At 38.1% G+C, this 12,996-nt stretch overlaps 1 protein-coding gene across 6 annotated transcripts in view; it reads left to right on the forward strand.

The window, feature by feature from the left end:
• LOC132127170 (polypyrimidine tract-binding protein 3-like) overlaps positions 1-12,996 on the forward strand; it is a 62,459-nt gene that overhangs the window by 31,573 nt on the left and 17,890 nt on the right. For 4 of the 6 annotated variants that reach the window (XM_059538846.1, XM_059538848.1, XM_059538849.1 and 1 more), the window contains 3 exons: positions 6,224-6,393; positions 11,140-11,286; positions 12,229-12,396. In XM_059538846.1, coding sequence (XP_059394829.1) covers positions 6,224-6,393; positions 11,140-11,286; positions 12,229-12,396 — 485 coding nt within the window. The remainder of the gene's footprint in view (positions 1-6,223; positions 6,394-11,139; positions 11,287-12,228; positions 12,397-12,996) is intronic. The other 2 variants (XM_059538847.1, XM_059538851.1) reach the window with 1 other exon arrangement.

Consider the following 12,996-nt stretch of genomic DNA (forward strand, 5'->3'; position numbering starts at 1 on the left):
ATTGTATTAAATGTATACTATATTAATGTTGTAAAAAAATGTATGATTAAAAAAAACAAAAACAAGAAACCGTGCACAACACCTATCAATGAGATTGTACCAATTTATAAAAATTCACCAAAATGTAGTTACGGATTGCCATGAAAGTCTGTTTAAACTTTCCTTTGTCAGTTTCAAAATCTACTGCCAGCTTTATCAATGGATAATGCACTTTTTTTCTATTTTCAAATATTATTTTTTGTTTTATGTTTGTGATTTATTACCAGCCAAAGCTGGTGTACTGGTCTTATCTGGTTTATCTGGTCAAAACAGACCTGCCTAACCAGCTTTGTCAGACTTGGAGATCAGCTAACCAAATTTAGCCCAATTTGTTCTGGCGCTGAGTTCTACATTGAATTGAATTTGACCATCATATTTCTCTCTGTACTGGAGTCAGTGCTATCATTGTTTGGGTTTCTTGACGCGAAACGGCCTTCTCAGTACAACATGGTTATTGCTACGCAAAACTGGAGCCATAACAAAGCTGACCATGAGTCTTGTGCTGATAGCTCAATCTAGCTAGCTTACATCAAGGTCAGTATAGTCCCTGGTGTTTAAAACTGATCAAAATAGTTTTAAATAATTGTATTTTTTAATAAAATGCTATTAATTTTACTAGGTGTCTTTACTTTTTCCTGAACACTTTTGATTAAAACAATGCTGTTCAATGAAAATCTTTTAAACATTTTCAAGCATTTAAACATATTTTCTTCTATATATTTCAGTCCAAAACATGCATTAACTTCACATTTGAAGAAAGAAAATTGTTGTCTAACGTGTGCATATACATATAACATATTTGAGTACAATTCAGCGAGAAATATACTTTACAAACAGATAATATAAATATTAAAAAAAACAATAAATAAAAACATTATTAATTCATTATAAATCTAGTTTTGATCTCTAATAGGCTATCCACGTTTTCATTTAGCCTGTATTTTCTTGCCTCTGATACAGTTTGAAATATATTTTCATTTTTTTCTATTGTAAAAATATATTTAATTGAACTTCACTGTTTGCAACATATATGACTTATATAAATTACTCTACTAAGCAAAGTTTAGTTTGTTAGTCTAGTTAGTTGAGTTGAGTTTATTCCCCCCCAACCGTGATCCTGCAGTCACTGCTTTTTCCTGCGGCTGTAGTTTATGAACTCCTGTGCATCAGAGCCTGCGATCTGAAAAGCATGTAGGACCGGATCCTTTTTCCCATGTGAAGCAAACCTTGTGTTCCGGCACATCAAGCATATGAGAGCCCAAAGGCTTGGAGTCGTTCCACCTTGGCAAACACATGCACACTTGATTGCTGTCTACTGGGACCACTCTGCCAGAACAATACAAGAGCATTTCTGCTCTGTCAAACCTGACATACTCCCTCTTGCTCAAGGCAAAGTTGACAGTACAGCCCTTAACCATGAGTTAAAGCTGGTCAGACATGTTTGACTGGGCTTTGGGTGTGTGTGTGTGTGTGTGTAAGTGTGTAACCAGCCTTCAAACTGAACACTACAGTACTCTTTTCTTACTCTAGCGCGTGATGGATCGTAAACGATCTGACTTCTCATTGGATGTGGTTGTGACAAAGTGGCAGGCAGGTGGAAAAGTGCAAAGGTAACGCTTGCGGTGAAGCACGGCATTCCAGGAATGTTAGATATGGGAATTGTTGATGGGAAGTCACAGAGAGCTCGGAGGGCGAACAGCATTCCCTGAATTCTGTGGTGTCCTAGCAGCAGTTTTACTGTAGTGGGATTCACTGAATTAACAGTGACAGCAAGGAAAAGATTCTTCTCTAGTCTCTCGGGTGATGCATAGACAAATATCATGGAAATTGGATGCTTGCTGCAAACAGGTAATGCTGCGCTGGAGAAATCCTGCCGTTCGCAGAACAACTTCCTAATGCTTTGTTTGTTGATTTTAATGTTTGTCTACTTTTTTGGAGTTGTTTGTATATTGTAATGACACCTCTTCAGGCAAACTAAAATGTAAATGTATCTGTATTCTAACTCTAGTAATTCTGAGAAATTTTAAGTCTGAACCGATTTTAACCAGTCTCATATGACAGAATGTGAAAAGAAATGTGCAGTGAAGCTTGCAGTAGCAATATCATTGGGTCGAGACCATGAAAAAAGTACCATCAACAAAATTGGGAACGATAACTCTCTTATGATCACCATGCATGATTTTAATAAAATTCCAATGAAACAGTAATTTCGTTAAATATTGTCACAGCACTCACATGTTATTGCTCCTTTGTTGGTTTTGATTGCTTCTGTTGACCTCACTTGTAAGTCACTTTGGATAAAAGCATCTGCTTAATGACTATATATTTTTTAAATAGTAAATAATGTTAATACAGGTTTTCTATAAAAAATTTCAGAAATCATTCTTTTATGATGATTAGGGTTCAGTTATCTAAAAAGTATTCATTTCATTCAATCAATGAAACAGTCAGTCAAAGAAATAATAAAGAAATAATAAAAATATAGATAATTATAATAACTTTTATTTATGTCATTTTAAATGTTATTTTCAATTCTTGCTTAAAACACTGATTTAGCTAAGTTTGCAAATGAGACATTTAAAATTTTGGTCATGCTTTACTTTGGGGAGCAATTCTCCCTACTAACTATTAACTAAGATTTGCCTCAAATGATTTAGTTAAGGTATTTGTTCAATTTAGGTGTGGGATTGGTCATGCAGAATAAGGCATTGATATGTGCTTTATAAACACTAATAAACAGCCGATATGCTAGTAATATGCATGCTAATAAGCAACTTGTTAGTAGAAAGAATTGATCCTTAGACTAAAATGTTAACAAATTTTGGCATGCTTAATGTATGAAATTTCACAATCCATCCTGTGCATTGAGTTTACATATGGCCATTGAATTTCAAAGATTCGGTTTACTCATTTCCTCTTGAAAGGCCTGTGGCATATTCGATCCAGGGATGGTTCCTTTAATCACATTAAACACACAATAAGATTTGTTAACGGCATAATGAGATGAATCACCTTGGTGAAGCCAGATGCCTTGATAGGTCATGTGTATTGTCACCATGGTAACACAGAGTCATTGGAAAAGTGGGCCAATCATCTTTCTGTTCTCCTAGTGGCTGCTATGTGGCGAGATGCCTGTCTCTAGGACACATAAGAGTCTCATCCATGCATTATAAACAACTCCCTAGACAGAGTAAAGGTTCAGGTATAATAATGCAAGATTTATCCAAGATTGTGCTAATGAGGGTTGTTATTAGGATGTGCTAAAATTTCATAATTGAGCTTATTCAAACTTGCACATTAAATATTGCAAATGAGCCTCCAGGGAAGAAAACTGCAGACTAAGAGCTATTCAACAGTAGTTGGTATTTTATTCCCAATATAATATATAAAAGCTTTTTTTCTTACAGCACATTGTATTCATGCGTCCTTTTCTGCAGTATGGGAAAATATCATGAATTAAATCTGCCTTTTCTGTAAAGGGATTATCTTGTTTCTTTTCTCAGTTTGTTTGCTCTCTGCGTGTGGTAGGCTACTGCCTCAGCCTGAATTGCGTTTTTCCACCAGAGGTTTTGTTTTGTTGGCTGTTTAATCAGACCCATGTTCTGTGTGTTAACATTAGATGTCTTGCAAGATGCATGCTTGTTTTTCATTATCCATATCGATTTCGACTGAATCTAGATGCAGGGTCTGTACTGCGACAGACCTCATTAGTATAAAATAAGGGTTGGTATTTGTAGACGTCAGTCTAGGCAGGACATAATTGGAAGTGACTATATTGTATAAGCTTGTACAACTGGTCATGCATTAGTAAACATGGTATACAAGCAAACATTATTTTTTTAATTTATAAAATTGCTGTATATTTTTAAGTAAATTGTTATTATTAAAATCTGAAATTTATCATGGTTTTGGATGCCTTAAACATTTGCTGACACCAGCTTGCAAACAGACACTAGAAGGGAACCCAGGGAACACATGTTAGGTAAAAAGAAAATGTTAGCCTAAATGAACTGTAAGTCGCTTTGGATATAAGCGTCAGCTAAATGCATAAATGTAATTGTAGAAGGCTGTCAATTATTATCATAACCCCTATAGGACTACATGCTGTTTGGAGCCTGTTGCTTTGATAAGATAAGTTTCTTCTTATAAATGCCATTTCTGAGGTGAATTCCACTAGATCCCCTTGACAGTGATTCATTTTAACAGCTCTAAAGCACACACTACAATGATTTGAGTCTTGTTGGTTGTTTAGTCACTTGTATACTTCTCCTTTTAGTGTCAATGTTGCATTATAAATGACAAGTAGTCTCTTAGTGCAAGTGTGTAGCGGTTGGGGAAAAAAAGACTATTGAGAGGAGATGAAACCTCAAAATTTGTGAGGGATGGCAAGGTAAAGGCTGGTAAAGAAGGGACTTGGTTATAAGATATGAGATGGGTCTGTGCTGGGCTGTGAGGGGAGGGATGGGATCACTGTGTTGGGTTGTGAGAGCTGAAATGGGATTACTGTGTTGTGCTAAGAGGGGAGAGTCTAGATCACAGTGCTGGGCTGTGAGGGGAGGGTCTAAATCAATGTGCTGGGCTGTGACAGGAGGGTCTAGATCTCTATACTAGGAGGGAGGGATGGGATCACTGTTAAATTGTGAATCTAGATCATTGTGCTGGGCTGTGACAGGAGGGTCTAGATCACTGGACTAGGAGGGAGGGATGGGATCACTGTTAGTGGTGAGTCTAGATCACTGTCCTGTGCTGTGAGGGGAGGGTCTAGATCAATGTGCTGGGCTGTTACAGGAGGATCTAGGTCTCTGGACTAGGAGGGAGGGATGGGTCACTGTTAGTGGTGAGTCTAGATCACTGTGCTGTGAGGGGAGGGTCTAGATCAATGTGCTGGGCTGTGACAGGAGGGTCTAGATCACTGGACTGGGAGGGAGGGATGGGTCACTGTTAGTGGTGAGTCTAGATCACTGTCCTGGGCTGTGACAGGAGGGTCTAGATCACTGGACTAGGAGGGAGGGATGAGATCACTGTTAGTGGTGAGTCTAGATCAATGTACTGGGCTGTGACAGGAGGGTCTAGATCAATTTGCTGGGCTGTGACAGGAGGGTCTAGACCATTGGACTAGGAGGGAGGGATGGGATCACTGTTAGTGGTGAGTCTAGATCACTGTGCTGGGCTGTGAGGGGAGGGTCTAGATCACTGTGCTGGGCTAAGACAGGTGGGTCTAGATCTCTAAGAGGGAGGGATAGGATCACTGTTAGTGGTGTATCTAGATCACTGTGCAGAGCTGTGAGGGGAGGGTCTAGATCACTGGGATTTGATGGAGGGATTTGATCACTGTGCTGGGCTGTGAGGAGCCAGATCACTAGGCTATATGGGGAGTGTCTGGATCACTGTATTGAGCCTGTTCCTTTTTAAAAAATGTGTCTGTATGTCCTGCTGATGGCAGCACTTTCTTTTGTGCACTGCTGTTTCTCTGTGCCTCCTTGCGTCGACAAAATGCTCAGAATGTTCAGAGACAATTTGAAGCAAAACATTCGAATGTAGCCCACTCCTGGTTGTAATATGTCTTGGTGAAAAAAAAAAAAGTATAATACATTGTACCATTATTTAATTTTTCACCTGACACTGAGACTGATAGTGATTGTTTTGATGCTGTTATCTGTAATCAGATGATCACAAGCAGCACAAGAGCTTGAAAGAAAACTGCAAGGGTTGAAAGCTGAGGCCAGGCACTCTGCCACGGTCTGTCTCTGTTAAACCTGTCACCAGCCTGTGATGTGCCTCTGGACATAGCCAAGTGCCAAACGCCCCACAATGGGTGCCATTTGGAGTCTTGACAGGCTTCAGAGGCCTGCTTAATCCTGTAAGAGCCTTGTCGTATTGTTTCGCGGGGAAGAGTCAGAGATGCTGCCCACCATTGTCATATTGTCTGGTTTGTGTTTCTGCCCATGTTTGTTTGTCTGATGTTTCTTGACCTTCATTGAGGGTCCTTTGTGAGGCCAAAACATTGCAAAATATTTTGTAACCATGACCTTTTTGGTGTCAGTCAATCGATAATAATATTGTTTGGTGTCTGACGGGTCTTGCTTTTGTAATATCCATGTACATCAAAGCCAGTTTTGGTATTTGGAAAACTGGTCAAATTTAAAAAATGATAATCTGTCTTTTTCTTTTTCCTCTTTGGCAGCTAATGGCACTGACAGTAAAACATTTAAAGGAGAACGATCTCCTTGTGACCCCTCCCGTGTCCTCCATATCCGCAGAGTTCCCATCGAAGTGTCCGAGGCAGAGGTCGTCTCACTAGGAATTCCTTTCGGCAAAGTCACCAACCTGTTGTTGCTTAAAGGGAAAAACCAAGTAGGTGCTCCATTAACCTGCAAACACATCTCTGCCCTTTCTTTCAGCTCTGTAAGCATTTTGCAGCATGGCCATTGGAACCTCAGGCATTTAAGGAACACTGATGGGTTTGAAATTTGCCTTTTGAGATCCTCAAACCTCACCTTATGCTTTCATGTTGGTTTAGCAGTGGAATTTCTGGATTAAACGGCATGAATAAGATCAGAGAAAACCAGCATACATATTCCCAATGTTAAACCTCTGTGTAATTCATCACAGTGTAACTAACATGATTTAGGAAATGTAGGCCTACTTCGTCTGTGCAGACAATTAATAGCGATTAATCGCATTCAAAATAAAAGGTTTTGTTTACATAATATTTCTTAGTGTACTGTGTATATTTATTATGTATATATAAATACAAACACATGCATGTAAATATTTAAGAAAAATATGTTATAAATACTAATTTTTTTGTGTATAAACATTTTTATGTATAAATGTAAATTTTTTCAAAATATATAATGCATGTGTGTGTATTTATATATACATAATAAATATACACAGTACACTAAGAAATATTATTACACAGTACACATACATAATGTAAACAAAAACTTATTTTGGGTGCGATTAATCATGATTAATCGTTTGACAGCACTACTTATTAAGATTTACTTTAGGCAATTAAGCATGTTCTCAGTAAAAAAAAAAAAATTATATATAAATATAAACCTGGACCATATTTATACACGAAACTGCTCTACAGATCATGTTCTGGTTACTCCACTGCACACGTCGGATCACTTCCTCCTCACTCTTAACCTCAACATGATCCCTGACACATCACTTACCCCTCCACATGTCATCTTTTGACGTAACCTACGCACACTTTCACCCTCCCGGCTATCTGCAATGGTTTCATCTTCACTTCCTTCCCCTAAACTGTTTGCATCTTTGGACGCGAACAGTGCTACTGATACTTTCTGCTCCACTCTTACATCTTTTTTAGACACTGTTTGCCCCTTGTCTTCCAGGCCAGCCCGTAACACCCCTTCTGCCCCTTGGTTAACTGATGTTCTACGCGAACACCATTCTAAGCTTAGAGCTTCTGAAAGGGTGTGGCGCATGCCCAAAAATACTACTGACCTTATTGTGTATCAGTCACTCCTATCTTCTTTCTCTGCTAATGTCTCCTCTGCTAAAATGACATACTACCATAACAAAATTAACAATTCATCTAACTCTCGCATGCTTTTTAAAAAATTTTCCTCACTTCTTTGTCCTCCTCCTCCCTCTCCTGCTTCATCTCTAATAGCTGACGACTTTGCAACGTTTTTCATTAATAAAATTAAACACATTAGTGCACAATTTTCCACACCACAATCAGTCAAGCTCATATCACCAGCAAACTTACACTCATTTACATCCTTCTCTTCACTCTCTGAGGCAGAAGTCTGAAAACTCATCCTTTCTAATCACCCTACTACTTGCCCGCTTGATCCTATTCCATCTCATCTCCTTTAAGCCATTTCTCCTGCAGTTGTACCTGCACTCACTCACATCATCAACACATCCCTCCACACTGGTGTTTTTCGCTCATCATTTAGACAGGCTCGTATAACTCCACTACTTAAAAAACCCACCCTCAACCCATCTCTTTTAGAGAACTACAGACCAGTTTCCCTTCTTCCTTTTATTGCAAAAACACTTGAACGAGCTGTGTTCAAACAAGTCTCTACATTTCTCACACACAACAATCTCCTTGACGGCAACCAATCTGGCTTCAGAAGTGGACATTCAACTGAGACGGCCTTGCTCTTAGTTGTTGAAGCTCTAAGACTGGCAAGAGCAGAATCCAAATCTTCAGTACTTATTCTGCTTGATCTGTCCGCTGCTTTTGACACGGTTAACCACCAGATCCTCCTATCAACCCTACTGGCAAATGGCATCTCAGGAACCACACTTCAATGGTTTGAGTCTTACCTATCAGATAGGTCCTTCAAAGTATCTTGGAGAGGTGATGTGTCCAAGTCTCAACATCTATCTACTGGGGTGCCTCAGGGCTCAGTTCTTGGACCACTTCTCTTCTCTGTCTACATGGCATCATTAGGTTCTGTCATTCAGAAACATGGCTTTTCATACCACTGCTATGCTGATGACACTCAACTCTACCTCTCATTCCATCCTGATGATCCAACGGTTGCTATTCGCATCTCAGCTTGTCTAACTTGGAAGTCGTGGCCTGGTGGTTAGAGAATCGGACTCCCAATCGAAGGGTTGTGGGTTCGAGTCCCGGGCCGGCAGGAATTGTGGGTGGGGGGAGTGCATGTACAGTTCTCTCTCCACCTTCAATACCACGACTTAGGTGCCCTTGAGCAAGGCACCGAACCCCCAACTGCTCCCCGGGCGCCGCAGCATAAATGGCTGCCCACTGCTCCGGGTGTGTGCTCACAGTGTGTGTGTGTGTTCACTGCTCTGTGTGTGTGCATTTCGGATGGGTTAAATGCAGAGCACAAATTCTGAGTATGGGTCACCATACTTGGCCGAATGTCACTTCACTTCACTTCACTAACAGACATTTCTTGCTGGATGATGGACCATCACCTTCAACTCAACCTTGCCAAGACAGAACTGCTTGTGATTCCAGCAAACCCATCGTTCCATCACAATTTCACCATCAAGTTAGGCACATCAACCATAACTCCTTCAAAAACAGCTAGAAGCCTTGGAGTTATGATTGATGATCAGCTGACTTTCTCAGACCACATTGCTAAAACTGTCCGATCCTGCAGATTTGCTTTATTCAACATCAAGAAGATCAAGCCCTTTCTTTCGGATCATGCTGCACAACTCCTTGTTCAAGCTCTTGTTCTGTCCAGGCTGGACTATTGCAATGCGCTCTTGGCAGGTCTTCCAGCCAATTCTATCAAACCTTTACAATTAATTCAGAACGCGGCAGCAATATTAATTTTTAATGAACCAAAAAGAATCCACGTCACACCTCTGTTTATCAATTTACACTGGCTTCCAATAGCTGCTTGCATAAAATTCAAGGCATTGATGTTTGCCTACAAAACTACCACTGGCTCTGCACCCATTTACCTAAATTTGTTACTTCAGACTTATGTGCCTCTAGAAGCTTGCGTTCTGCAAGTGAACGTCGCTTGATTGTGCCATCCCAAAGAAGCACAAAGTCACTTTTACAGACTTTTAAATTAAATGTTCCCTTTTGGTGGAATGAACTCCCAACTCAATCCGAGCAGCTGAGTCCTTAGCCATCTTCAAGAATCGGCTTAAAACACATCTCTTCCATCTTTATTTGACCCTCTAACTTTAACACTCACTATTCTAATTCTATTCTTAAAAAAATCAAACTTTCTAATCTTTTTATATTCTATTTTCTTTTCATTCATTATGCAATTGTGTATGTATGTGTGTGTGTATGTGTATGTGCAAAGACCTCTAACTAGCTTGCTCTATTCTTTTTTATTTTTATTTTTTATTCTATCCGTTTTCTTTTTATTTATATTACTATTTAAAATCCCATGCTACGTGTACTGTGTTAACCTAACTGTGACTTGTTATAGCACTTATATATCATTGCTCTTTTTGTTGTTTTTGATTGCTTCCACTGTCTTCATCTGTAAGTCGCTTTGGATAAAAGCGTCTGCTAAATGAATAAATGTAAATATATATATTTAAATTATAAATGTAAACATCATGGGTATTTTATTTAAATCATTTAAACTAAAATTTTCTTTTACTTTTTATTTTTGAGGGTATAAAGCTTATTTATTCTTCTTTCAGATAATGTATAAATCTTAATTTCCATAAATTGAACCTTATTGCTAGTTTTGAGGTCCAGGGTCTACATTTGTGTTACAGTAATGATAATGTAATTTTTATATATACTGTATGTATATATATATATATATATATATATATATATATATATATATATATATATATGTATTGTATTATAAGAATAATTAACTAAAGTTAGTCTTAAAATAGGGATCATTCTCTTTATGCAAAAGTCAGTTTTTTTTTCCTTCAGACTGAACTGAATTATAACTCTGATATACCTTTTTGTCTGTATTTTTCCTTTATAAGGAATGGTGAGGACAAGGGTCCAGATCTGTTTTTGCTTCATTAGTTATGGCCAGTTATATAAACTGAAGTGTGCATCCTTTCAAACACATCAAGGTCCATCTAATAACAGATGCCCTGCAAAAACACAGCAGTCTCCTACTCTGGCATCTTTTCATATTCAAATGGAAACTGGCATATTTAGACAAGAAAACACAGGCAGACAGATTTCTAATGTCCCTGTTGCATAATGTTGTTTGCTGCTTGATTTGATTGAGGCTTCAAAAGATTTGGTTTATTGTCAGATTCTGCATCTATAAATCTTTCACACCTTGCTTGATGAGGTCAGAATAATTATTAGAGGTGTCTGTTAAGATAAGCATCACTACTGTATTGCTCATGCTTAGGGTTAGTGATTTCAACAATGCTTTAACTTGAAGTATTAAACATTGTCCTGCCACAGACAAGATTAAACGTGTTCTATTGTCCATCCATAAGTGCAGAGCAGCACTTATTCTTCTTCATTTCCATTTCTTTTAACCCACTAATATTAATTTCATTTGCATTAAAACAGACTATGAAAAAGTTGGATTAACTTACACCACATATGTGCAATTATCTGAATGCTGTTGTTATCAGGGTTGAGCACTTACAGTATGTCTCTTTGCACTGCAGGCTTTTATAGAAATGGCTTCTGAAGAAGCAGCAATCACCATGGTTAACTACTACACCACAGCCACACCCCATGTCCGCAACCAGCCCGTCTACATCCAGTATTCCAACCACCGTGAGCTCAAGACTGATAATCTGCCCAATCAGGGGGTGAGAATTACTGTCACTCCAAACACTTTTAAATACCTCCTTCCCTTGCATAGTAGTGGTAATGACAGAGAACATTATCCAAGATTATATAAAAACATGCTTTAAAATTGTTTTTGCTTAAATACAGTTTTTAAGTTGCTGTCACGTTCATTGAGGCTTGGCCAAATTTCATGGCCGAAATTTTGGCATTTCAGTAGGAATCTGCATGATCGGGAGTTTTGTGCGAGGATGAAAGAACATGCAGATTTTGCATTGGTTAAACAGATTTATTGTGTTCACCAACCAAAAGCTGCTTGTACAGTACAGTACAATGACATCAGAAATTTGACTCCATCTGTAGATATATACTTTTTGTATTCATATTAGTTCTCATGAGTTATTATTTATTGAAAATACTATATACTGTTTTCAGTTGTGTTTAATATATTGACTAATCATAAGTAAAAAGTAAATAATTCTTTACACCTTTAATACATGCAATTTTACACCCATTAATTTTTTTTACAATTTAACATTTTAAAGGTAAGGTTTTTTTTTCTAGCTATAACCACCTGAAACAACCTTGCTATGTCATAAAGTAGCAAAGAAAAAGCAACTTTCTGACCTTGTTATAGGTGGAAATGCCCCACTATGTTCCTGACAGGCTCTAACATTGAACCTATACAAAATTTAGCTTGTTTTCTTTTAATGAACTGGTGCAAATGATATCTCTGCATATTTAGTGCCTCCTTTAATCTTTTGCTTTACCCAGAGCTATTAGTTTTACAATATGTAAAACAGCTTATTACAGAGTCATTTGCTGATAGTGCATTTTAGTGCTTTGGGAATCAGGCATACACACTAGTGCAGTAGTAAGACTGAGGTGTATTTGCATGTACTCTGCATGAGTGTAAAGTTTTAGAAGAGTTTAGAGAATGTTAACCCTGTATGTCTCATTTGTAGAGGGCTCAGGCTGCTCTGCAAGCTGTCAATGCAGTGCATTCTGGGAATATGACTCTCTCTGGGACTGCGACAGGCAGTGATGGTGGATTGATGCCGGGACAGAGTCCTGTGCTTCGTTTAATAGTAGAGAATCTCTACTACCCAGTGTCTTTAGAAGTGCTACACCAGGTAAAACTACACTATACAGAAATTTTATGATTCTTTCATATAACGCTTGTCATTGATCTCCAATAGGTTTTGAAATTGGCACTGATTCCTGATTCAGTTCTGATTCAGAAGCCTTTGATAATAAATTTTTACTTGATACCAACTTTAATTTTGATATTTGGAAATATTTTTATTAAAATATCAGCATGCTTTTTTCAATTATATTTGCACTTGATCAATATATCAAGTAATATAATGACACGCAGAGGAAAAAAATAGTCCTTTTTTGCTTTCAGCAATATGTCAAGCAGGATATTTCCATTTTAGTCTCAAATACTTGTTGCCTTATTTGTTTGCTTACACTGTTTTTATTGTTTACCACGTACACTTCCTGCTTTATCACCTAGTGACCTTGTAAAACTCCATTTCAACAAGGTCAAAGTGGCACAAAATGCTTGTGTTTAGAGGTTTCATGTAGCTCAGTTGTGTGGAACGCAAAAGTTCAGCATCTTAAACCAGCCTGAGGTTGTTTACTGGTCTCAGTGGGATAAAAGGCTGGTTTCCACTGGAGACTGGTCAAGTTTATTGGTTTTTATTGGGATTCTGGCCACTTATCAGTCA

This window comes from Carassius carassius, chromosome 45 (genome assembly GCF_963082965.1).
Source record: "Carassius carassius chromosome 45, fCarCar2.1, whole genome shotgun sequence".
NCBI classification, from domain to species: domain Eukaryota; kingdom Metazoa; phylum Chordata; class Actinopteri; order Cypriniformes; family Cyprinidae; genus Carassius; species Carassius carassius.